The sequence below is a fragment of the Cydia splendana genome, chromosome 11, assembly GCF_910591565.1.
Source record: "Cydia splendana chromosome 11, ilCydSple1.2, whole genome shotgun sequence".
Classification (NCBI taxonomy): Eukaryota; Metazoa; Arthropoda; class Insecta; order Lepidoptera; family Tortricidae; genus Cydia; species Cydia splendana.
Genome location: NC_085970.1, coordinates 21,695,982 through 21,723,795, shown reverse-complemented (window position 1 = coordinate 21,723,795; position 27,814 = coordinate 21,695,982). Strand labels below are relative to the sequence as shown.

Sequence of the window (27,814 nt, the reverse complement as noted above, 5' to 3'; positions counted from 1 at the left end):
TTTGACACAAAAACGAAATCTTAAATGCCAAGGAGGTTTGATGCCTTTGATGCAAATAATTCAAACCCAACCCAAGCTACAATCAAAAAAATCCTGGCAACACAATTCTTGCCGTCAAAAGTTTTAGGTTAGGCGTCGCGTCATTGCGGTTTCCAATTGTTTTTCTCATATTATGTAGTGTTAGTAGTCCAAAATGAGTTCCCCGAGCAAGGAAACCGAGGAGCCGTCGTCGAGTTCCGCGGCCGTGCCGAATGGGGCGGGCGGCGACGGCTGCAGCAGCGAAGAGAAGGCGGAGGGCCCGCGGCCGCCCGCCAAGCGCCCGTTGTCAACGGCAGTAATCGAGATCTCGGACACGGACAGCGATGACTCGGACGTGTGTGCCGTCAAATCGTACCAGGCCACGGCCGACGAGGTGAAGCGTATCCGCGGCGGTGAGTGATGCCCAGGAGCCCGCACTTTGTATCGCCAAGTTGGGCGGGAAATTCGAACACCTATGTTGTGTTTGCTATTGCTATTCCGTTAGGCATTTGGTATTGAAAGAATGCTTAACACCTTCAGACCTGTAGTCTTTGCGATTTCAAGAAAGTTGTAATTTGCAATGTTTACATATACAATGCTCAAAACTTGAAGTCATTATTAATTAAAATATTATTATTAGCTCATCAGTTAAAATGAGGTAGGAAACCCCAGTGTACTTTGGTATAGCCATAGGAACTGCAGGTATAGTCAGTTCTAGTGTGTCAAGTGTGTGTATTGTTTGTCCATTATCCAATTGTTGTGTCATTCGATATATCTTTGTTGCATACCCAATTACCCATTAGCCAACTCTTTCTTTTTTTAAATAAATCCCAAATACCTCAATGGGTTAAATTAAAATTGCTTAAAATGATATAGTTCAATTTCCTTCCAGCAGACCAAGACTACTCATCATCATCCTCCTCCTCCTCGGACTACAGCTCAGACTCCGAGTCCGCCTGGGAGGATGACTCGGTTCTCATTGAGAGTGAGCCCCCGCCGGCTCGGCTTGTGTGCGCACAGCTCAACCCTAGAGCACATAGGATGGATGACCCCACGCTTAACCCTACTATTAAGGTGGGTAATCTGCTGTAAATAAGGTTTCTTAAACCCTTAACTATTAGATTCATTAAATTTGTGTTTGTGTATAAAATTATGAAAATGGGCCATTCTGGAAAAATGATGCTTGTGGAATGCTTTTCTCTTTTATGACAGTTACCTCAATCAGATGCACTCAAGAAGACACTGCCAACTTGTTAGCCAAGTTATGAAATATTGCCAGACCAAATATTGCTTTCTCAGGCTTTTTGACAGTATTACACAACATTCTCGTGGAATACTTCAAATATCAAGTCTTATATGATAATCATTATCAGTAGAAAACTTCTAAACACAATATCTTAACAAACTGTCAAACATTCAACATGTTTAATAAAGTAAATAATAGTTATAGGCTAGTCTGTGGCCAAGAGTAAGCCCATTCATAATTAAAAAAAAAAAGATATTATAGGCATGATCTCATTATTCTAAGAAAAACAATTCTTATTTTCTGCCACACAGAATATAAATATCTTTACTAAACTACTTTGTTTCAGTCACAAGAACTCATAGACAAATTCAAAACCCACTGGACGGAGCAGAAAGACTTGTCCACCCCTGAACTAACTCTAACCTGCTCCCCGTTCCGGCTCGGGCTCCTCCACGGGTTGCTGGCCAACCCGGACATGATCAACAACATCGTAGATGATATGAACACACTAGACTGGTCAAGGAAGAAGATGGACTTGTATGAGTTCCACCAGACTGCAGACCTGGCCAGCCTCACGTGGCAGCGGAGTATTAGAGGCATACACGAGCTGCTGAAGACTGAAGTTATGAGCTGGGTAAGATTTACAATAGGCCTTCTGATCCATAGCCTAATAATAGATTCTGAGAAGTTATTGTATACAATGTGTGTAATCCAGTAACTTTGTCGAATTTTGTAACCTGGCTCTTTTGCGTCAAATCCGGTAGTTCTATTTTTTTGCAGACTTATTTATGATAAACCTGCGAAAATTTCGGTTTTTTTTAGATTTGGGCGATTATAACCCTAAAGGACTAGTTTTTGAAAGTGCCTTCTCAGGGCGTTAAAGTAGACTAGATTGGCTACAGTACGAGACTAGAATTGTATAATATACCGGATTTAACGCAAACGCGAAATGTATACAATTACTGTATTAGTGTCATTGTTTTGTAAATTGGTCAGTAAAGTAAAAATCAAATATTTAAATTGGAATACCTAAGTCCACTAGGGTAAAAGTGCTTTGTGGTCCATCTAAAGATTCTCCATCTAAAGATTATGTGTAAACCGCATGCAAAATTGCTTGAGTGGGATCAGATGTTATTTGGGAACTGTTCATACAATTTATTTGATTATACAGAATGTTAGTTTTACCATCTGCAGGTTTTGTTACTGCTTTTCTTTGTCATATCCAATTTTCCAAGTCACACACTTCTTGAAGCACCAAAGTGTGGTTTGCAGAATATTGTGTGATCATGTTTTCAATCACCAGGTATCCGCAGTGACGGGTCTCGAACTAACATCGGTATCGGCGTCCTGTTCACTCTACGGTCCGGGGGACCACCTGTTAGTGCACGACGACCTCCTCGGGTCCCGGCGCGTCGCGTTCATACTGTACCTGGCGCCGTGGACCTGCCCTCCTCAACGGGATCAAAACGGTGACGACCACGTGGTCAGTAATATTATGTGTCGTATATTCCACCGTAGGGTCGAAACGTTTATCACGTGTTACTTAAACATACTTATATTTGATGGTGTAAGCACCTCTAACTAGTCTTTTTTTTTTTTAATCCTTTTTTTTTAAGGGGTTTTGTCACGCAGTGACAATGTCACCCCCGTAATGAGATCTAATAGTAATAATGATGTAGTAGTGAAGTATTACCTACACCACTACATCACATATAAGTAAAGTTTGCACATCAACCTGGCCTCGTCTGATAGTGGCGATGCCAGGACGATGTTGCAACTACCTATGTTGGTAGATTTAATAAATGTCATGTCATTCCTCAGCGCCTCATTACGGACACATTCCATCAACACATGGTGAACATCTTCTATTTTATCGCACTCTTGGCAATTTGGTGAAGCCGCTAGTTTCATCAGGTGCTTGAATTTGTTTGACGGAATGTGCCCGGAACGAAGTCTGAGGAGTGATACTACCTGTTTCCTGCTAAGCTTTTTGTCAAACCAGGGGACCTGAGGGCTAACTAGTCTTACAACTATCTATAACTATGAAAATATCTGCATATCGGTACGTCGATACGGGTGCGTTTCTTGCACAAGAAAAAGAAAATATGTAGTTGATCGCTAAGGTTCTGACGGAAGATCAGCGCTGCGGCCTCCGCAGTATTTATGCTGAGTCAGCGCCTATTCTTTACCACAACACATGACCCTCTACTTATGTAATAGTACTGCTACTAGTACTAGTGTCAAATTGTATGTTGCCTTTTTCTTATTTTGTCTCTTGTTATTTATTGTGTCACAAGCATGTAAGTTGTGGTTGAATAAATATTTTATCTATCTATCTATCTATCTAGGCGTTTTCTTGCATTTGCATGTACCATATTGTAATAAGAGATAAAATTTTTCAATCTCAAATATCATAATAAAACTTGAATGTCCTCAGGACGTGGATAACGACACAGGTTGGAGCGCGCACATGGGCGGAGCCCTAGAGTTATTAGCGCGCGACGAGGAGGGCCGCCCCACGGACGTGGCGCGGTCGGTTCTTCCTGCCAACAATATGCTGGCCTTCTTCCAAGTTGGCCCCGAGACCTTCCATCAGGTAAATATGTCCTTCATGTCCTCAGTATACATATCTACACAGGTCCCTCCGGAGAGGAAGGACAGGACAACTCCGACTGCGAATCTAAATCCGTAGCGCGAAATGAAAGTATTTTCAAATCTAAAATCGAAGGCCTTTCATATAATTATAAAGCACAGGCAAAATATAAAGCAGGTGTACTTAAGAATTTTCTTGTGGAGCATTTTTTTTCTGAAAATGTTAAAGGCCAGGCCACACCGGTCGTGTACGCGGTACGCCTTCGGCTCCTTGCGTAACACATCGCTTGCGTCGCGTAACTTATACCTTACGAGTACATACCGCAAGAGATGTACATATTACGAATGGAAATAGAGCCGTGCCATCCTATGAGCATCGTCTACCGTGTGACGCAGCAAGATACAGTATTCCCCCTTGTGTAGGTGGGCGAGGTGTTGTCGCTGGAGCTGCCTCGGCTGTCCATCAACGGCTGGTTCCACGGCCGCGCCGGCGAGCCGCCCGCGGCGCCCGAGCCCGCCGCGCCGGACCAGCACCGCCCGCACGGCGACCCGGTAAATACACGTCTTTGTGTTAGGGCTCATTTAGACGATGCGAGAACTCGCATGCTGAGTTTCATTGCATTGCGGTTTTTGATTGGTCGGTTGAATTGGACGTAACCGACAGTCCGCAATGTAATTAAAATCGCATGCGAGTTCACGCGCCGTCTAAATCAGCCCTATGCGGTTAACTTAATTTCGGGTAACGATTTTACTTATCGACCTTATCGTAGCGTCGAGAGAATGATAAAAAAATAAGGTTAGAGAAGGACTGCAAACGCAATATCGCGCCTATTTCAATCCTTATCCATATTCTGCAACGAAGAGGGGGTAACGCAAAATTGTAGTTTTTATATTGAATTGTTACTGTTCTTTTCTGGTTTCCTGGCTTTATGTCCCCTCTTAATGACAGCCATTTTTTTGGCTATTTGGGGATTGGTTGTGTGGTACTATACAGCACGTCCACGGATGATTTTATTCCGTAACGTAATTTTTCAATGCCAACACGAATATTTTATTTTAAATTCTAAATTAGCTTTGTCAAACCCTATGCATGTGCAGGTGGTGATGCAATCCATGGTGGAAGCGACGTACATGACGCCGCGCTCTCGCGCCGCCATTCAGGCGCAAATGGAGCGTCGCTCCGAAGTGTCTCTGCGGGACCTGCTGCAAATAGACTTCTACACAAGCTTACTGGAGGCATTACGACAACCAGGTAGGGGCACTTGCCAGGTAGGGGTTTATGTAGCTCTTTCCTGTTCTTGTCATTTGTATTAGTCTTTTCTTAGCGTTAAGAGGCTCTTTGAATGTGCAGTAGGTGTTTGTCTTTATAAGCTGTACTTGTTACGGTGTACGCTGTCAATGTTTTAAGCTAGGTTTATCTAAGCTCATTAGCGCTAATGATCTTAGTGTGTGAGTGATATTCTTGAATATAAGTGACGTATTCCACGCCTTTATAGCTTGTAAATCCAGCAAAGATAGACCTTGATAAAGTGTCTACGTTGTCTTATTAACCTTTCGTCTGTCGACCCTACAGACTATTTTCAATCATGTTTTGCATTTTTATTTTAAATATTTTGTTTTATGTTTGTTCTAAGACTTCTAAGACACAACTAGGGTTTAAATCATGGTCTAATAAAACATGGTCTTCCATTCCCAGAGTGACACGCGATTACGTCACAATAACATTGCCACTTTATTTCAACATAACATGTTACATGGGTACATTATACCTATGGTTAATAAGTTAAAATATTTCTTTATAATTTTATAATTTTCATTTATATGTATTTTAGCTTAAATTTTACAATAACACGTCATTTTTAATTACTCGTTAGCAATATCTTCCGATTCACGAAAGAAATTTCAGACTTTCGGGTAATTCTGTTTATACTACTGGCAACACAGGATAGCGCTGAGGACATTTGACAATTCGGATCTAGATAACTTCATGCCCTGACCGTCATCCTTGTCGAACGCGTGTTAATTGTTATTTCCGTCTCGCTCAGTGTCAGCAGTCGCAGAGTTTTCCAAACTTTTCACATCGTAAGCTTGGTAATTAATGTTTTGTTACGAAAATGGTTGGCTGTTCTATTCGGAACTGTAAGAGTAGGAGTAAAAAGGGCAGTATAATCAGATTTTATACGTTTCCGAATAATGAATCCGTAGCCAATGAATGGCTTCGCTATTGTGGACTGAAAACAATATGTAAAAATGGTATGTATACGTAATTATCGACAATAATTACTATTAATGATAAAATTGTATGTTCTATGTTTGCTTGTTAACGCAAGCAGCCCCCCTAAGAAATTAAAACGAAAATTGCTTAAAGTGTCGAACACCGTTTATTGATTAACTGTGAATTAGTTTTTCAAACGTTTGTCTTGTATAGATAAATAAAGTTTAATTTAATACATTAGATATGTTTTATTTTACTATGTTTCTACATGAATAACTTAAAATTAATGCCGTTAAAATAATTTTCACCGTTGGTTAAAATTCTCCCACATTTCAAAGTTTGAGAACCTGTAAACAGCATGATGACGTAGGCGCGTGTCAGTTAGGTCATACGCGAATCTCGGAATGGAGTACCAGGCGGAGTATATTATTATACCATGGGTTTAAAGGCTTGGCCACATACAGAGCGCGACGCAGCGCCGCGTCCACGCCGCGCGACCGCGGCACATGCTAACAGGTTACCGACGTCAAACAGACTGCGTCCCGCCGGTATCACGCCCCGCTTCTGTCGCGCCCCGCGCCGCGCGGCCCATTGCGTCCGCGCGGCGCGTGCGCAGCGCTGCGCCGAGCGAACGCGGCGGCCCGCCGCGTCGCGCAAGGTCACGTCAGTAGGATCGGACGTAGGCAGCGAGCGGTGCGCCGCGTTCCCGCGCGGCCGCGCCGCGTTCACGCGCGCCTTGAGGGCGTGTTGAGAGCGTGAGGCCGGCGCGATCGGCGCGCGCCCTGTTTGACCAGGCTTCGCGTCGGCATCACGCGGCGCGGACGCGGCGCTGCGTCGCGCTCTGTGTGTGGCCAAGCCTTTAATCAGCGATTTTAATAACTCACCCACACACGAAAGGGAACTTTTAAGCCTTGTAATATATCCTGTAGACCTACCCTGGGAGCGCGCGGGCCCGGGCAACGAGCGGCGCTACCTCCGCCTCCCCCCGCTGTGGGAGGACTCCCTGCCCCTCGAGCACCCCATCCGGCAGCTGCTCAAGATGGCGTCCGGCAATGCGTGGTTCCGTCTCCTCCACGACTGCACAGATCTCACACTCACTAAGTATGAGAGGCTTGAGCTGCAGAAATGGTCTCCGGGGGACTTTACTGTAAGTTACTGGATGCTCTTTCTGTAGATATACCCTGGGAGCGGACTCCCTCCCCCTCGAGCACCCAAGATGGCGTCCGGCAACGTGTGGTTCCGTCTACTACCCGAGTGAACTGATTTCGCGCTCATTTAATATGAAACACTGGAGCTACAGAGTGGTTCCCGGTGGACCTAATTGTAAGTTACTGGATGTTCTTTCTGTAGATATACCCTGGGACACAGACCAACCCCTATAGACCGAGCTTATAGGACGACTCGCGGTCACCGCCCGTATGGTGTATAGGTCAATATAAGATTGTTCGCGCGCCGCTCTGATCAGTTGCGCCCAAGGTTACGACCTGTTAGCAGTGTGCACGAGTCTAAGAAAATAAATCGTAAACTATTGAATTCATTGGGAAATCATGGGATATTGTAGCGTAAAATGGTGTGGCAAGTCATCTAAGACCTACTTACGAAACAGATGGAATAATATCCCACAGGAAAGTCAAATTAATTATTTCATTGAATAATGTTTCTTGTCCGCGGGGTTCATTTTATACTGGTCAGTAAGCAGAGGCGAAGTATGTCCGTCCCTTTTCGTCAACTTGAAAATGCAATGCGCTATCCCTTTCCCTTTCGACTAGTGATGTGACGATGATGGTTTTTCAGTTGCGGAAACTTCGTGCTTCGTCATACCGTATTGTACCATTTTAGACATAATATATAGGTAATATGTTGTGTAAGTTTTTTAGAATCCTCTAGGCCAGCGGAGCAGTTAGGCCGCATGTCACGAGATGGACCTGATGATGAACTTCAAAGAAGTGCGAGGGAACTCGGTGTTGGTTTGTGATAGACATATCTTGTATGGGTTTTTTTAGAATCCTCTAGGTGAGCAGTTAGGTCTTATGTCACGAGATGGACCTGATGATGAACTCCAAAGAAGTGCGAAGGAACTCGGTGTTGGTTTGTGATAGACATATGTTGTATGGGTTTTTAGAATCCTCTAGGTGAGCAGTTAGGTCTCATGTCACGAGATGGACCTGATGATGAACTCCAAAAAAGTGCGAGGGAACTCGGTGTTGGTTTGTGATAGACTTATGTTGACAAAAGAAAATAATTGTATGAGATTTTGGCGACACTTTTTTCTCGTATCGAAAGAGATTGCGATTCTGAGTGGAAATAATATAAAAAATCTAAACTTTAAAATTCATGTTCTGGGTACTTTAAACAGAAATGCCCTAATATGTATGTTATGTAAAAATTTCAGGTACTTACATTGTTAAATTGCTTAATGAAATATTAAATTAATCAATATAATTATTAAGTAAGTGTCTGCGCGTATAGACATAAGTTGGGGCTGATGGCCAGGATTTGCGCTGATGTGGATGGCAGGTTGATGAAATGACGAAGGCAGCAGGTTCTTCGAATTAACTACATTTAATTCGGGATTTTACATTATTTTTTACTTAATTAAATTTACATTAAAAATGAGCAAAAGTGAAGATAGGTATAGTCTACGTGGTAGTTCGATGAGAGAGATCCAATTGTAAGTGTCATCCTCTGTCTTCATTGGTGCGCGAAGGGATGACGAGCCGCTACACCATTGGCTGCCGATCACGACATATCTGATGTATGCCTCTCATTGGTCGCTGGTAACATGACGCGATGACATGTGTGTGACGTCATGGTACTCGTGGTAGGTGCATCGCAGCCGGGGATGAGCGCGCGGGTCGCTAGGCGCGAGCCAGGCTGAAGGTCACGGGCCGCCGCCTGTTTCTATGCGCTTTAGGTATTGCCGTAACATAAGCTCCCGGCCTTGGAAGAGTCAACTTCCAATGTGAAGATGAGACGGTGAAGTTAGTCATCATGCGTAGGTAGCGGGCAGATTTTCGAAAAAGCTCGGCGTACAGTGCCGCGGGATGTGCGGATATCGGCTACTCGGGAGACGCCGTCTTTGCCCGGGAAAGTCTTGGTGATTCGCCCTAAGCTCCATTTGAGGGGCGGAGCATGGTCCTCCTTGATCAAGACGAGGGTGTCCACCTTTAGGTCGTCCATATTGCGCGTCCACTTAGTCCTGACCTGCAGCTCGGATATGAACTCCTTCGACCACCTAGCCCAGAAATGTTGTCGCATTTGCTCCACTCGCTGGTATCGTGACAGACGGTGCACGGGAGCGTCGTTGAGGTCAGCGCACGCAGGAGCTGTCAGCGGACGTCCAACCAGGAAATGAGCAGGGGTTAAAGGGGTGTAGTCTTGCGGGTCTGAGGACAAAGGACTTAAGGGCCTGGAATTCAGGATAGCTTCGCATTGGGTCAAAATCGTGCTAAAATGTTCGTAAGTTAGCTTAACGTCACCTATCACACGTCGCAAGTGATGCTTGCAACTCTTAACACCAGCCTCGACCAGACCGGCAAAATGACTAGCATAAGGTGGCGTCATAATAAATTCAATTTTATGCGAGTTCGCGTATTCTTTTATTTCGCCTGAACATGATTTTAAAAACTTTGAAAAATCATTCATAAGACCTACAAAGTTCCGTCCGTTGTCTGAAAATATTTTTGAAGGTTTACCACGACGCGAAATGAACCTTTTCAACGCCAGTAGGTAAGCTTCAGAAGAGAGATCGGTAACCAACTCCAAGTGAACTGCGCGTGTAGCAAAGCATATAAATATACATAAATACGCCTTAACAGTTGTGGCTCCCCGACCTTTACGGTTTAAAATATAGAATGGACCTCCATAGTCCACAGCGCAATTGACAAACGCAAACCCGGGTTCTAATCGCTCTGAAGGTAAATTACCCATGATAGGAGTTAGCGTTTTACCTTTAAAACGAACGCAAACAACACAGCTGTGAACCACTTTCCTAGCGAGATTCCTACCGCTTATGGGCCACCAGGACTCGCGAAGCGAGAATAATATATGCTGTGGGCCCGCGTGCAATAATCTTTTATGTTCATATCGGAACAATAAAATAGTAAAATGGTGCTTACTAGAAAGCAATATCGGGTGTTTCTTATCGTAATCAAACCTCGACGAATTTGTAAGTCGTCCTCCGACTCTAATTAGATTATTATTGTCAATGAACAAATTTAATTTGGTTAAGAAACCCTTTGCGATACATTTGTTCTTTGTCAATGCGTTGTGAACATCGGATAATGATTCCAATTGCGATAAGCGCGAGAGCAGTATCTCAGATTCCCTCAGTTCATCTACAGTGAGCGCACCGGTACGACGTGCATTTTTATTGCGCGAGTTATGAATGAAGCGAAGTACATATGCGGCTGCGCGCTGCATACGGTTGAACTGAGAGAACCTGTCGAATGTAAAGAAGTTATTGTTATTATTGTCGTTGCATACCAGACTAGTCATAGGGTTAGTTTTACGTTCGGGTATCTGGGACTCGTCTGGCAACAATGAGGGATCTACGGTCTGAGCATTATAATTAATGTCGTGAAGGAAGTCGGGGCCGCTCCACCAGAGGTTGGAGGTGCGAAGCGCGTCCAACTGTACTCCCCTGGAAACCAAATCGGCCGGGTTGCACTTGCCGCTAACGTGATGCCACGAATGATCCTTCGTGATTTCGTGGATTTGCGCAACCCTATTTTGAACGAAAGGTTTTAGTAAATTAGGCTGCATTCGGAGCCAACTTAATGCTATGGTTGAATCGGTATGAAATATTACTTGGTTGAATTTTGCGCGGAACGATTCTTTTATTTTATTGTATAATCTAGCGCCCAATAAGCACGCAGACAGCTCCAGTCGAGGCGTACTCAAAGGAGGCGAAATTGGGGCCACTTTACTTTTCGAGCATAGCAACCGGACGGTAACAGCTGATTTATTATCAATCGTTCGTAAATAGGCGCAAGTGCCATACGCTAATTGGCTTGCGTCTGAAAATATATGCAAATCTGTACATATAGGGTCATTGCACATAACATGACGTGGTATGCGAATGCTAGGTAAAATAGCCAGGTTGTTTACGAAGCGGTGCCAGGCTTGCGTGACGTCATCGGGAACCGCTGCGTCCCAATCAACCTTTAATAAAAACAGCCGTCGTAATAAACATTTGGCGATAATTATCATTGGACTTAATAATCCGAGCGGATCGAAAACCTGTGACGCCGTGGATAATATTATGCGTTTCGTGACAGGTTTAAGACTTGGCTCGTGTCGCGTATGATAGAACAGTTCGTCACTTTTGTTGTACCAACCGAGACCTAAGTCTTACTATGCGCGTGTTCGCCTAATGATAATTCTTTTGACGTCGTATTATCATTATAACGTTGGTCGGTACAGTCGAAGTTAAAAACCCATTTTCGTAATGGGAAGCAACCAGAACTTAAAACTTTCGCGGTTTCATCACAAATTCGTAGCAATTCGGGAATTGTAGACGATCCAGAGATGAAATCGTCTACGTAAAAATCGTCTCTAATCGTCCTAGGGGCTGTCCATAAATTACGTCATCGATTTTTGACGATTTTGGACCCCCCCCCCCCCCTATAATCATCCAAAAATCATGCTTCAAATGACCCCATTTCCTCGTACTTCATGTTACCGTCATCCGATGTCCAGACCCCCCCCCCCCCTAATTTGAAATGACGTAATTTATGAATAGCCCCCTAGCTACTTCGGGATCTGTACATTCCAGCGCCAATTGTTTTAGACACCTGCAACTGAGGAAGGCAGCGGCCGCCGTGCCGTATGTAACGGTGCTCAGCTGATATATTTCAAGGTCGTCGCTTGGATTATCGCGCCATAAAATAAGTTGTAAGTCGCGTTGAGATTCGTCAATTAGGACTTGTCTATAATGCTTTTCGATGTCAGCGCACGCAACAAACCTATTTTCGCGGAATCTTAGCAATATGGAAATCAAATCGCCTTGAATAGGTGCGCCTACGCATTGTATGTCGTTCAACGATTTGCCACTGGTCGTGGGGGCGCTAGCGTCGTAAACAATTCTAAGTCGTGTTTTTTGTGCATGTGCACGATAAATTCCGTGGTGGGCCAGAAAGTAATTAGGGGTTCCGTAGGTATATACTCGTTTCATATGACCTAACGCGAGATACTCCTTTATAAAATCGCTGTACATGCCTTTATATACTGGATCGCGATTGAGACGTTTTTCCAGCGACATAAAGCGTCTTTTTGCTTGCGCGAATGAGTCACCGAGAGATTCGGGAGGTTCTTTGAGAGGAAGTTGCACGCAAAACCTACCATCCTCGAGACGGGTGGTCGTTTTGACAAAATGGTCTTCGCATGCAATCTCCTCTTCGCTGCGCGAATCGTGCGATTTGTTGTTTACCTGCACCTCCTCTATTTCCCAAAACCTACGTAATTGATTGTCTAATGATGGCGCGTCAATAGATTGCATAAAATTACAATTAATAGGTTTGGTATTGCGCGTATTAGAGGAGACAGGACCCGAGACGATCCATCCTAGCTTAGTATTTACTAAGAATGATCCGTTTATTAAGCGCTTTATCTCAACTATCCCTTCGAGGAGCTCCCAGAATAGGTCAGCTCCTATAAGTACCTCAACAGGCTGACTTTCATAAAAGTTAGGATCTGACAGACGTACGTTGTCTGGAATGCGGTATTGATTACGTTTGCTCGGAAACGTAGGCAATGACGAGGTTAACTGCGGTAAAACTCGACATTGTAATCGCGTTTTAAAATCGGTAACAAGTGAATTTATTTTTATTTCACATACTCGCGAACTATGTGTAGCTAAATTCATGATACCATTTAGTTCTTCTGTGGACTGTATAGATGGCGGATTTAATTTGTTAAACAACGCTTCGGTAATTAGACAACCTTCGCTCCCATTATCGAGAATCACTCGCGTTTTATGATAATTACCGTAACTATCTCGAATTTCGACAATGGCGGTTGCTAAAATTACAGGACGCTTCGAAGACAATCGCGCGTATAAGTCTTCGTCTATGTGTGCGTTCGATACCTGCAATACGTGTTGTGCGTGTGCGATATTATTATCAGCGATCGAGGAGGAGGAGGAGGGCGACCTGGATGCGTTGTCAGTTGCCAGCAATGCTACGGAGCGCTTGTCACTGGCACCTTCCTTCTCGTCCTCGTGAATTATGGAATTGTGTTTTTTGTTACACTTCCTACACGGGCCATATCGGCATTCACTGGGCGCATGCCCTGTTCGTAAACAATTCTCACACAAACATTTATCGCGAACTAACTTTAATTTATCTTGCAAACTTAAATCAATAAATGCTTGACACGAGTACAAAGGATGTTTACCGTTGCACATAATGCATAATTTTTTGTTAGGTGTTTGTTTGGAGTGAGATTTGTCCACGGACTTTTCGGTAACGACATTGCAGTGAACCTTTGGAGCCGTGTTCGTGTTATGAGTGTATGATTTTTTAGCATCATGCTGCGGATAAGTGCTATTTGAGCTAGACCGACTGTGCGTAACCAATAAGGTTTCTAACATATCGGCGCGGTCGCGAATGAATTTAAGCGCGGTTTTGTTTTCGTTCGACACTGGTAATAAAGTGCTTTTATATTGCTCCCACTCACGTTCGGTAGTGGAATCTAATTTAGAGACAACTAAATAAATAATTAGTGTGTCCCAACTTTCTGTGGGTTCACCGAGCATTTTTAAAGCGCGTAAATTCTTTAAAACTGTATCTAACAACTTTCTTAACAGTGCCGGCGATTCTTTGTTAAGCGATTGTATGGAAAATAATGCCTTTACGTGATTGTGTACTAGCAATCTACTATTGTCATACCGGTTAAGTAGCAATTCCCAAGCAATCGCGTAATTATCTGCCGAAAACTCAAGCGAATCGATAACAAGAAGCGCATTACCCTTGAGCGATGATTTTAAATAATGGAACTTTTGAATGCTGGTTATTTCTTGCAAGTTGTGCACTAGGGACGAAAATGTGTCACGGAATTGTAACCAGTGTTCATAAGATCCGTCGAAAGTAGGCAAAGAAATGACGGGGAGCCGCACTGTTTGCGTCAAATTATTAGAAGCTTGCACTTTAGGCTCGTTAGCTTTCTCCGAGCATTTCACCATACATTGTGCCTGAGCTAAAATCGCGTAATATTCGCTTTCAAACACCTCTCTGGTTTCAAAAAGTGCGTCCATTTCGATATCGGGAATTAAACCTTCTAACTGATTATGAATTTCAGTAAAATCGTCGAAAATACCCTGAGCTCCCTGCATGCGTAAATTGAGCTCTGTGCGCTGGGCATCGGACAAATTTAAACCCTCAAATGTTTTTACAAACTTTTTGAAATTAGTTAGCCTACATTTTACGGAACCTCGCCTACGGTTTAAATGCTTTATCGTTTCCGAGTCCGCGTCTTGATTAGGACCTAACGCGGCGTGAAACACAAGATCATCTTTGCCAGTCATTTTGCGAATCAAATAAAGGCAGGCGCTAAGTACTCACAGTTGCAATCACCACCAAGGTCGAGCACAGCAAGGCAGCTAGCAGTAAAGCTGACGCGGGCTGCTTGCAGACTTATGCGAAGGTCGACTCGACGACGTGCGATAGGGTCACAACGAAAGCACAAGCACTGGAATTGAGAAAAGCACGGTATGACGCAAGCGTAAAAGGGAAAGGTAGGAAAGGTAAGCTGGCACGTCTCACCGAAGATCTTCACCGCTGCCGATGACTCTGGTCTTTACAGCACTCTGCCGATGCGTTCTCACACCCAATCCGTGGATCCAAGGCTGGTTGATATCCGGCTCGAAGGTCCAAATTTTATGTCTGCGCGTATAGACATAAGTTGGGGCTGATGGCCAGGATTTGCGCTGATGTGGATGGCAGGTTGATGAAATGACGAAGGCAGCAGGTTCTTCGAATTAACTACATTTAATTCGGGATTTTACATTATTTTTTACTTAATTAAATTTACATTAAAAATGAGCAAAAGTGAAGATAGGTATAGTCTACGTGGTAGTTCGATGAGAGAGATCCAATTGTAAGTGTCATCCTCTGTCTTCATTGGTGCGCGAAGGGATGACGAGCCGCTACACCATTGGCTGCCGATCACGACATATCTGATGTATGCCTCTCATTGGTCGCTGGTAACATGACGCGATGACATGTGTGTGACGTCATGGTACTCGTGGTAGGTGCATCGCAGCCGGGGATGAGCGCGCGGGTCGCTAGGCGCGAGCCAGGCTGAAGGTCACGGGCCGCCGCCTGTTTCTATGCGCTTTAGGTATTGCCGTAACATAAGCTCCCGGCCTTGGAAGAGTCAACTTCCAATGTGAAGATGAGACGGTGAAGTTAGTCATCATGCGTAGGTAGCGGGCAGATTTTCGAAAAAGCTCGGCGTACAGTGCCGCGGGATGTGCGGATATCGGCTACTCGGGAGACGCCGTCTTTGCCCGGGAAAGTCTTGGTGATTCGCCCTAAGCTCCATTTGAGGGGCGGAGCATGGTCCTCCTTGATCAAGACGAGGGTGTCCACCTTTAGGTCGTCCATATTGCGCGTCCACTTAGTCCTGACCTGCAGCTCGGATATGAACTCCTTCGACCACCTAGCCCAGAAATGTTGTCGCATTTGCTCCACTCGCTGGTATCGTGACAGACGGTGCACGGGAGCGTCGTTGAGGTCAGCGCACGCAGGAGCTGTCAGCGGACGTCCAACCAGGAAATGAGCAGGGGTTAAAGGGGTGTAGTCTTGCGGGTCTGAGGACAAAGGACTTAAGGGCCTGGAATTCAGGATAGCTTCGCATTGGGTCAAAATCGTGCTAAAATGTTCGTAAGTTAGCTTAACGTCACCTATCACACGTCGCAAGTGATGCTTGCAACTCTTAACACCAGCCTCGACCAGACCGGCAAAATGACTAGCATAAGGTGGCGTCATAATAAATTCAATTTTATGCGAGTTCGCGTATTCTTTTATTTCGCCTGAACATGATTTTAAAAACTTTGAAAAATCATTCATAAGACCTACAAAGTTCCGTCCGTTGTCTGAAAATATTTTTGAAGGTTTACCACGACGCGAAATGAACCTTTTCAACGCCAGTAGGTAAGCTTCAGAAGAGAGATCGGTAACCAACTCCAAGTGAACTGCGCGTGTAGCAAAGCATATAAATATACATAAATACGCCTTAACAGTTGTGGCTCCCCGACCTTTACGGTTTAAAATATAGAATGGACCTCCATAGTCCACAGCGCAATTGACAAACGCAAACCCGGGTTCTAATCGCTCTGAAGGTAAATTACCCATGATAGGAGTTAGCGTTTTACCTTTAAAACGAACGCAAACAACACAGCTGTGAACCACTTTCCTAGCGAGATTCCTACCGCTTATGGGCCACCAGGACTCGCGAAGCGAGAATAATATATGCTGTGGGCCCGCGTGCAATAATCTTTTATGTTCATATCGGAACAATAAAATAGTAAAATGGTGCTTACTAGAAAGCAATATCGGGTGTTTCTTATCGTAATCAAACCTCGACGAATTTGTAAGTCGTCCTCCGACTCTAATTAGATTATTATTGTCAATGAACAAATTTAATTTGGTTAAGAAACCCTTTGCGATACATTTGTTCTTTGTCAATGCGTTGTGAACATCGGATAATGATTCCAATTGCGATAAGCGCGAGAGCAGTATCTCAGATTCCCTCAGTTCATCTACAGTGAGCGCACCGGTACGACGTGCATTTTTATTGCGCGAGTTATGAATGAAGCGAAGTACATATGCGGCTGCGCGCTGCATACGGTTGAACTGAGAGAACCTGTCGAATGTAAAGAAGTTATTGTTATTATTGTCGTTGCATACCAGACTAGTCATAGGGTTAGTTTTACGTTCGGGTATCTGGGACTCGTCTGGCAACAATGAGGGATCTACGGTCTGAGCATTATAATGAATGTCGTGAAGGAAGTCGGGGCCGCTCCACCAGAGGTTGGAGGTGCGAAGCGCGTCCAACTGTACTCCCCTGGAAACCAAATCGGCCGGGTTGCACTTGCCGCTAACGTGATGCCACGAATGATCCTTCGTGATTTCGTGGATTTGCGCAACCCTATTTTGAACGAAAGGTTTTAGTAAATTAGGCTGCATTCGGAGCCAACTTAATGCTATGGTTGAATCGGTATGAAATATTACTTGGTTGAATTTTGCGCGGAACGATTCTTTTATTTTATTGTATAATCTAGCGCCCAATAAGCACGCAGACAGCTCCAGTCGAGGCGTACTCAAAGGAGGCGAAATTGGGGCCACTTTACTTTTCGAGCATAGCAACCGGACGGTAACAGCTGATTTATTATCAATCGTTCGTAAATAGGCGCAAGTGCCATACGCTAATTGGCTTGCGTCTGAAAATATATGCAAATCTGTACATATAGGGTCATTGCACATAACATGACGTGGTATGCGAATGCTAGGTAAAATAGCCAGGTTGTTTACGAAGCGGTGCCAGGCTTGCGTGACGTCATCGGGAACCGCTGCGTCCCAATCAACCTTTAATAAAAACAGCCGTCGTAATAAACATTTGGCGATAATTATCATTGGACTTAATAATCCGAGCGGATCGAAAACCTGTGACGCCGTGGATAATATTATGCGTTTCGTGACAGGTTTAAGACTTGGCTCGTGTCGCGTATGATAGAACAGTTCGTCACTTTTGTTGTACCAACCGAGACCTAAGTCTTACTATGCGCGTGTTCGCCTAATGATAATTCTTTTGACGTCGTATTATCATTATAACGTTGGTCGGTACAGTCGAAGTTAAAAACCCATTTTCGTAATGGGAAGCAACCAGAACTTAAAACTTTCGCGGTTTCATCACAAATTCGTAGCAATTCGGGAATTGTAGACGATCCAGAGATGAAATCGTCTACGTAAAAATCGTCTCTAATCGTCCTAGGGGCTGTCCATAAATTACGTCATCGATTTTTGACGATTTTGGACCCCCCCCCCCCCCTATAATCATCCAAAAATCATGCTTCAAATGACCCCATTTCCTCGTACTTCATGTTACCGTCATCCGATGTCCCTACCCCCCCCCCCCTAATTTGAAATGACGTAATTTATGAATAGCCCCCTAGCTACTTCGGGATCTGTACATTCCAGCGCCAATTGTTTTAGACACCTGCAACTGAGGAAGGCAGCGGCCGCCGTGCCGTATGTAACGGTGCTCAGCTGATATATTTCAAGGTCGTCGCTTGGATTATCGCGCCATAAAATAAGTTGTAAGTCGCGTTGAGATTCGTCAATTAGGACTTGTCTATAATGCTTTTCGATGTCAGCGCACGCAACAAACCTATTTTCGCGGAATCTTAGCAATATGGAAATCAAATCGCCTTGAATAGGTGCGCCTACGCATTGTATGTCGTTCAACGATTTGCCACTGGTCGTGGGGGCGCTAGCGTCGTAAACAATTCTAAGTCGTGTTTTTTGTGCATGTGCACGATAAATTCCGTGGTGGGCCAGAAAGTAATTAGGGGTTCCGTAGGTATATACTCGTTTCATATGACCTAACGCGAGATACTCCTTTATAAAATCGCTGTACATGCCTTTATATACTGGATCGCGATTGAGACGTTTTTCCAGCGACATAAAGCGTCTTTTTGCTTGCGCGAATGAGTCACCGAGAGATTCGGGAGGTTCTTTGAGAGGAAGTTGCACGCAAAACCTACCATCCTCGAGACGGGTGGTCGTTTTGACAAAATGGTCTTCGCATGCAATCTCCTCTTCGCTGCGCGAATCGTGCGATTTGTTGTTTACCTGCACCTCCTCTATTTCCCAAAACCTACGTAATTGATTGTCTAATGATGGCGCGTCAATAGATTGCATAAAATTACAATTAATAGGTTTGGTATTGCGCGTATTAGAGGAGACAGGACCCGAGACGATCCATCCTAGCTTAGTATTTACTAAGAATGATCCGTTTATTAAGCGCTTTATCTCAACTATCCCTTCGAGGAGCTCCCAGAATAGGTCAGCTCCTATAAGTACCTCAACAGGCTGACTTTCATAAAAGTTAGGATCTGACAGACGTACGTTGTCTGGAATGCGGTATTGATTACGTTTGCTCGGAAACGTAGGCAATGACGAGGTTAACTGCGGTAAAACTCGACATTGTAATCGCGTTTTAAAATCGGTAACAAGTGAATTTATTTTTATTTCACATACTCGCGAACTATGTGTAGCTAAATTCATGATACCATTTAGTTCTTCTGTGGACTGTATAGATGGCGGATTTAATTTGTTAAACAACGCTTCGGTAATTAGACAACCTTCGCTCCCATTATCGAGAATCACTCGCGTTTTATGATAATTACCGTAACTATCTCGAATTTCGACAATGGCGGTTGCTAAAATTACAGGACGCTTCGAAGACAATCGCGCGTATAAGTCTTCGTCTATGTGTGCGTTCGATACCTGCAATACGTGTTGTGCGTGTGCGATATTATTATCAGCGATCGAGGAGGAGGAGGAGGGCGACCTGGATGCGTTGTCAGTTGCCAGCAATGCTACGGAGCGCTTGTCACTGGCACCTTCCTTCTCGTCCTCGTGAATTATGGAATTGTGTTTTTTGTTACACTTCCTACACGGGCCATATCGGCATTCACTGGGCGCATGCCCTGTTCGTAAACAATTCTCACACAAACATTTATCGCGAACTAACTTTAATTTATCTTGCAAACTTAAATCAATAAATGCTTGACACGAGTACAAAGGATGTTTACCGTTGCACATAATGCATAATTTTTTGTTAGGTGTTTGTTTGGAGTGAGATTTGTCCACGGACTTTTCGGTAACGACATTGCAGTGAACCTTTGGAGCCGTGTTCGTGTTATGAGTGTATGATTTTTTAGCATCATGCTGCGGATAAGTGCTATTTGAGCTAGACCGACTGTGCGTAACCAATAAGGTTTCTAACATATCGGCGCGGTCGCGAATGAATTTAAGCGCGGTTTTGTTTTCGTTCGACACTGGTAATAAAGTGCTTTTATATTGCTCCCACTCACGTTCGGTAGTGGAATCTAATTTAGAGACAACTAAATAAATAATTAGTGTGTCCCAACTTTCTGTGGGTTCACCGAGCATTTTTAAAGCGCGTAAATTCTTTAAAACTGTATCTAACAACTTTCTTAACAGTGCCGGCGATTCTTTGTTAAGCGATTGTATGGAAAATAATGCCTTTACGTGATTGTGTACTAGCAATCTACTATTGTCATACCGGTTAAGTAGCAATTCCCAAGCAATCGCGTAATTATCTGCCGAAAACTCAAGCGAATCGATAACAAGAAGCGCATTACCCTTGAGCGATGATTTTAAATAATGGAACTTTTGAATGCTGGTTATTTCTTGCAAGTTGTGCACTAGGGACGAAAATGTGTCACGGAATTGTAACCAGTGTTCATAAGATCCGTCGAAAGTAGGCAAAGAAATGACGGGGAGCCGCACTGTTTGCGTCAAATTATTAGAAGCTTGCACTTTAGGCTCGTTAGCTTTCTCCGAGCATTTCACCATACATTGTGCCTGAGCTAAAATCGCGTAATATTCGCTTTCAAACACCTCTCTGGTTTCAAAAAGTGCGTCCATTTCGATATCGGGAATTAAACCTTCTAACTGATTATGAATTTCAGTAAAATCGTCGAAAATACCCTGAGCTCCCTGCATGCGTAAATTGAGCTCTGTGCGCTGGGCATCGGACAAATTTAAACCCTCAAATGTTTTTACAAACTTTTTGAAATTAGTTAGCCTACATTTTACGGAACCTCGCCTACGGTTTAAATGCTTTATCGTTTCCGAGTCCGCGTCTTGATTAGGACCTAACGCGGCGTGAAACACAAGATCATCTTTGCCAGTCATTTTGCGAATCAAATAAAGGCAGGCGCTAAGTACTCACAGTTGCAATCACCACCAAGGTCGAGCACAGCAAGGCAGCTAGCAGTAAAGCTGACGCGGGCTGCTTGCAGACTTATGCGAAGGTCGACTCGACGACGTGCGATAGGGTCACAACGAAAGCACAAGCACTGGAATTGAGAAAAGCACGGTATGACGCAAGCGTAAAAGGGAAAGGTAGGAAAGGTAAGCTGGCACGTCTCACCGAAGATCTTCACCGCTGCCGATGACTCTGGTCTTTACAGCACTCTGCCGATGCGTTCTCACACCCAATCCGTGGATCCAAGGCTGGTTGATATCCGGCTCGAAGGTCCAAATTTTATGTCTGCGCGTATAGACATAAGTTGGGGCTGATGGCCAGGATTTGCGCTGATGTGGATGGCAGGTTGATGAAATGACGAAGGCAGCAGGTTCTTCGAATTAACTACATTTAATTCGGGATTTTACATTATTTTTTACTTAATTAAATTTACATTAAAAATGAGCAAAAGTGAAGATAGGTATAGTCTACGTGGTAGTTCGATGAGAGAGATCCAATTGTAAGTGTCATCCTCTGTCTTCATTGGTGCGCGAAGGGATGACGAGCCGCTACACCATTGGCTGCCGATCACGACATATCTGATGTATGCCTCTCATTGGTCGCTGGTAACATGACGCGATGACATGTGTGTGACGTCATGGTACTCGTGGTAGGTGCATCGCAGCCGGGGATGAGCGCGCGGGTCGCTAGGCGCGAGCCAGGCTGAAGGTCACGGGCCGCCGCCTGTTTCTATGCGCTTTAGGTATTGCCGTAACAGTAAGTTTACTCTAAGTATACTAAATTGGTAACAATTTTACCACAATAAATTTCGGTATCACTGGTAGCAGTACCCACTACCTATAATGAACATGTCCCATCCCTACGCTTGCACGTGTCAGTGCGCCATGTTTGGATCGACCAATCGCAACGCCGTGAGCACCCCTCCCGCACCTCACAGTTTGGTGATTTGCGTCGGGAACAAAATGGCCAATATTGAATGAATGAATGAATGAATGAATGATTGTTTATTTGCGGAATATGGGTTACAATAAGTTGTTACAATATTAGTTATATAGTCCACCATACTCTACTTAATTAAGCATGCAAATATAAAATCTAGATTTCGTGGCTGGAAGTCACACAAAATAAAGATGCCTTATTACTAAAATAAATGTAAATGCTTACATTAAACTACAACTAGCTCCTATTACTAAACTTAGCATTTAAAAACTCGCTTATAGAGTAAATACATAATTCACATAGCCATATATGCAATTTTTTCTTGAATTGCGTAAAAGGAAGATTTTTGACATCGCTAGGAATTTTATTAAATATTTTAACACACATAAAATAAGGCGTGCGAGTTGTTTGTTTCAGGCGTGCTTTAGGTACATTCAATAGGTTTTTTTGCCTTGACATCCGATTGTTGTATGTTATAACATCAACATTATCATTAAAGTATTGCTTGTTTGTATGGACAAATACGGCAATCTCATAAATATATAGAGAGGGTAGAAACAAAAGCTTGTAGCGCTTAAAGACCGGTTTACACGAGTCAAGAGGCTTTAGTGAAAATATTGCTCTTACACATTTCTTCTGTTTGACAAATGCTTTTGTCATATCAGTGGAGTTTCCCCATATGATCAAACCATAACGAAGAATAGACATGATGTACCCATGGTATGCTACAAGTGCCGCCTCTCGCGATACAGTTTCACGTAGTCTTCGTAGTGGGAAAATGAATTTATTTAATTTCTTACAAACCTGTTCCACATGAGTTTTAAAATCGCCTAATTCATCTAAATGGATTCCCAAGAATTTGACACTTTTTTCTTGATCAACAGGGTCCCCCTTAAAATTAATGTCTAGTATTTTAGCCTTCCCTCTACGAGAAAGAAATTGTATGTGTTTAGTTTTAGTTATATTTATTGATAAGTTATTACTTTCTAACCACTGTATCGTCATATGTAATGTTTGATTAATTTCTTGCTCGTAGTTATTTTCATCTGTGCATGGTATGACAATAGACGTATCGTCTGCAAATAATACAGCCGGATGAGACGTTACTTTAGGGAGATCATTAATATAAAAAACAGAACAATAACGGAGAGAGAACCCCCCCCTGCGGGACGCCAAAATGATTACATATATAGCTAGACTTATAGTTAACTAAGGTGTTCCCTTCCTGTTTCACAATTTCAGTACATTGCGTTCTGTGATTCAGATATGATTCCAGCCAGTGATTTACATTACCTCTCACACCGTAAAGATTCAATTTATCTAAGAGCTTTTTGTGTGATACTAGATCGAAGGCCCTGGACATATCCAGGAATAGAACGCTTACAGGTTGCCCTCTATCCACACTATCGAAACCATTTTTTATCAGTGAAAATGCAGCTGTCGACGTTGACTTGTTCTTTCTAAAACCATGTTGGTTTTGATGTAAGAGAGAGTGTTTATTCGCGAAATCGGTAAGTCTCTCCGCCATCACCTTTTCAAAAATTTTAGAAAGAACAGGAACCAGTGCGATTGGCCTGTAGTTGGCAACATCATTTTTCTTACCTTTTTTGTATAAAGGTTTGATGGTTGATTTTTTGAGACTATTTGGGAAAATACCTTCTTCTATCGAAAGGTTTACAATATACGCCAGAGGTTCAGATATTGAATGCGAGCAAAGCTTCAGAATTTTAGAATTTATTTCATCATAGCCAGATGAGTTCGTATTTTTGAGCTTCATTATTATTTTATATATTTCTAATGGGGTCGTGGGATAACAAAACATCGAGGCCGGATAGCGATTTAATTCCCCCATTGATGCTTTATAGTTTGTATGAAAATTATTTGATACATGTATATAATATTCGTTGAATATATTCGCAATATCATTTGGATTAGATATAACCTTTCCGTTGTTTAAAATATGTTTAATATGGTTAGATTGTTTAATGTTCCCAACCTTTTTATTTATTAAATTCCATGTAGCTCGACAGGTATTTTTCGCTTTGTATATGTAATTATGGTTGCTCGCTTTCTGCGCTGATTTAACGTATCTGCGCAATGTTTTAGTATACGATCTATAGGCTAGCTTATTTTCGTCACTCGGATTCATACGGGATCTGAGATATAGCAAGCGCTTCCGTTTGGAGCATGTTTTAAGGCTTTTTGTAATCCATTTTGCCTGCATAGGTTTAGTAGTTACTACTGCTTTAACAACAGGAAAGCATATTGAGTGAAACAAAATCAAAAGACTATGAAATTCATCAAACGCACTGTTTGTGTCTGGCCTATTATAAACATCTTCGTAACATACATTTTCCATACAATGGACAAATTTAGATAAGTTTTCTTCGCTATAGTCTCTTTTAAATATATGTAATTTCCTATGTTTATATATTTTCTTAACAGTTATATGTATAGTCTGGGCATTATGGTCTGACAATCCTAGCTCGAATGTCTGAATTTTAACTCGCGATAAATTTGATAATATGTGATCTATACAAGTTAAGTTCTATACAAGGTATTAGGTTTCTAGAGGCGGTGTTCTGTGCCCTGGGAGCTCGCGGTCTGGGGGACTGTTGCGGGGGGCTCGCGGACTCCCTCCCCCTCGAGCACTCAAGATGCACTGATTTTGCGCTCACTTAATATGAAACACTGGAGCTACAGAGTGGTTCCCGGCGGACCTAACTGTAAATGGTGACTACAGCACCCCATCCGGCTGATGACGGCGTCAAATCACTCGCCGCCGCCGCAACAGTTTCGTAATCAGTTAAGATAATTGGAGGATTTGGAAGTGTTTCCGCGAATAATTGATGCGTTTAGAATTGTATACAGGTGGCAGACTAGCAGGAGCGGGGCGTCGATAGAACTGTTTTTGCGTAGAAAAGAATTGAACAATAGGTCACTAATTAAGTTATTAAACAAGTTTTTTAAATCTATTATGTACAGTCGGCAAAACTGTATGCGGGGGCGCTCAGCTTATAGTTTTGCTGGTGTACCTCACTCGGGCCACTCGGCAAGCTTCGAGGTTCAACAACAAATGTAATGAGCCATCTGTCCACAGCTGCTGCCGCCGCGCTCGCAGTACGCGTCGCCGCGCCTCGAGGCGGTGCTGTACCTCGCGCTGCCGGCGCGGCCCGTGTGCGGCGCGCACACCACCTACCTCGCACCCGAGGAGCACCCCGCGCCGGGCGCGGAGCCCGACGCGGCCCTAGTCACCGTCCCGCCCGTCTCCAACGCGCTCAGCTTGGTCTACTGCGACGCCGGCGCCGCCGGCTTCACTAAATACCTCAGCAAGATGACTATGGCGCCCTCGGATCATTTCTTCATACTTACGTGTACGTATAGGGAGTGACGAACGTGTTATGACTGTCTCCGCGTGCGGGAGAGGCGTAGGTGTCTTGTTATCGGTTGACTTTAGGGGTAGAATGTGATGGGGCGATTTTTAAGGCGTTTACGAAGCGAAGCTGGCCGGTCTAAAACGTATGATTTCATTAGCTCGCTTTAGCCGTTCGCCGATATGTAGTCTAAGTTCACAATGGATTGTTCATCAGTTTCATCACACTCAAAATATTCACAGTTTTTAGCGACCACTTACGGTCACATCTCAACGTTAAGTAAGCGATGGCCAGAGGGACTCGAATCCATTTTAAAAGTACGCGATTACACCGCTAATTACAAATAGTTTATGGCTTAAAATAGCGCAAACATTGTTGGATTTGCGTCTCTTCGGTTCTCGCTAATATCTTATACATCGACATTAGTAAAAGACGCGCATTAGCATAAGATTCATCTTCGCATACACCAAGAGAGTTTCATTATTATGTAACATTCAAAAGTTACCAATTTATTTTGCATCGACTGTCCGCGGCTTGTCATCTCACTCGCACTGTCCTAATTAGAAAAGGATACCTGTGATGTGACGGTCGCGGTTAGTTTGGCTAGTCTTTCATACACAGAGAAAATAGGTGTGCGTATTTTTGTAATACAGTGTAGATTGTTATTAAGGGTTGAAAGTAACTAGTACACGAGCGAGCGAGTGCGTTTATAGTTAGATGGATCTACTATTTAATTGTAAGGAAATTTGCAAAACATATTTTCATCTCTTTACCGAGACATGAGAACAGATAACTTATTATTCTTTAGGAATAAATTTAATTTCTAATTGGTATGTAATTTTTGTTTTTCACAAAAGAGATGAAAATATATTATGTGGTGGCTGCGGTCTTAAGCGGCCTTATGGCTGTATACACTGGGTTTATACTACAATTTGTAGGTGACCTAGTGTGAACTAGCCCTTATTGTAAATAGTAGCGAGATGCAATGAGTTAGTTTTAATACAGTTTTGTTGAGTTTGTGGTTCTGGTCTGGTCATTAGTTGACATGCCAAAGACCTACGATACAGTAAATATTTCTTTACACTCGTATAGATTTTACGCATTAAAAGTAGTGTCCGACCGAGACCGAATTTTTTGCCGAAACATGATTGTTATGCTGAAACTGAAATCGAACTTTGGTCGCCGAAAAATCCGTGTTTGATATGCTTTAGTTTGAGATTCGCTCACATTTTATCTCAGTACTTATATTGAAATGAAACATGCATCGCGAAACTTTTTAGTCTGTATAATGAACTTGGTCTCGTACTGCGCACATTATATTTAATAAAATAAAACTACTTACATGGAATTTTTAAACACAATTTTATATTATTGTAATGTCACCTTTATGTTAATTGTGTTATCAGTACTGAATTAATATTCTACCAATGTGGCCAATTGACCATTATAAGATAATGAAAAAAAAAAACGCTTTTTTATCTTTGCATTAAATACATATGGCGGAGCATGTATTATAAAATACACTCAAGAATTCCAGAAGACCCGTTTTATTGTATTCTGTTGTATTTGTATCCCGTTGTATTCCATCATTACTTATTCCAATCCAGTGTTCGAGAAAACTTAATATCTGGTATAGTGAGCACTCTAAGCTCACTTATAGTTTGGCAAGCCATTTCCGTCAGTAGTTAAAGGCGGCAAAGTTAAAAAATATAGGCGTGAAAAGTTTTAGAAAATTTGAATTCGCCTTTTTACACTGACAAAGTAGGTTTGGCAGAGTATATTTCTCTATGGTTATGGTTAAAAACTTCAAATTAAATGAGTTTGAGCGATCGTCCACTTTCATTTTAACTGACCTTATTGCAACGAGATAAGGTCCACTTTAGTTAACAGTTGCTGTTAAAATCAATTAACTATACGCTTATGTTTAAAAATGGTTGTTATTCTGACTAAAGAGCGAACGTCAAGTTTGGTAGGCAGAGCTGTGGTTTGTATGTATGTACGTGTGTATGTAAGAATGTGTTCATCACTTGTGGCTTATGAGTTCACATGTGAAAAGGCGGAAAAGGGCCCCATTTATCTTTTGAATATGCCTTTGGCAGGGTAACTCTAGGCCAAACACATGGAAATATATGAGCAACTGTTCTAATGAAACAATACTATATAAACGGACTGTAAATTTAACGCGTATGATAAATTTAAAATACATCCCGAAGTTTCGAACCCTTTACAGCGATCGAGTTCAACACGTGACTGAGGAATAGATATATTCATCTCTGTCAATACAAAGTGCAGTTTATTATTTACTCTATATAATCCGTTTACATAGTTTTATTTCGTGAATAACTATCGCAATAACCGAAGATGTTGTTTTGTTGTTGTTGTTTTCTCGCCCAAGTTTCTTTGTACTAA

General features: G+C 42.9%; 1 protein-coding gene across 2 annotated transcripts; it reads left to right on the top strand.

The window, feature by feature from the left end:
* The first annotated feature begins 117 nt into the window (after window positions 1–117).
* LOC134794853 (prolyl 3-hydroxylase sudestada1) lies at window positions 118–27,814 on the top strand. Of its 2 annotated transcripts, none has more exons than XM_063766654.1 (9): window positions 118–431; window positions 914–1,092; window positions 1,611–1,898; window positions 2,568–2,747; window positions 3,702–3,860; window positions 4,280–4,408; window positions 4,955–5,108; window positions 7,001–7,218; window positions 25,132–27,814. In XM_063766654.1, exons 1-9 carry the CDS (start codon window positions 194–196, stop codon window positions 25,420–25,422), a joined length of 1,836 nt encoding a protein of 611 aa, XP_063622724.1. In that variant the 5' UTR covers window positions 118–193; the 3' UTR covers window positions 25,423–27,814. The 2 variants fall into 2 exon arrangements, with proteins under 2 accessions (XP_063622724.1, XP_063622723.1); XM_063766653.1 differs by having other exon boundaries at window positions 911–1,092.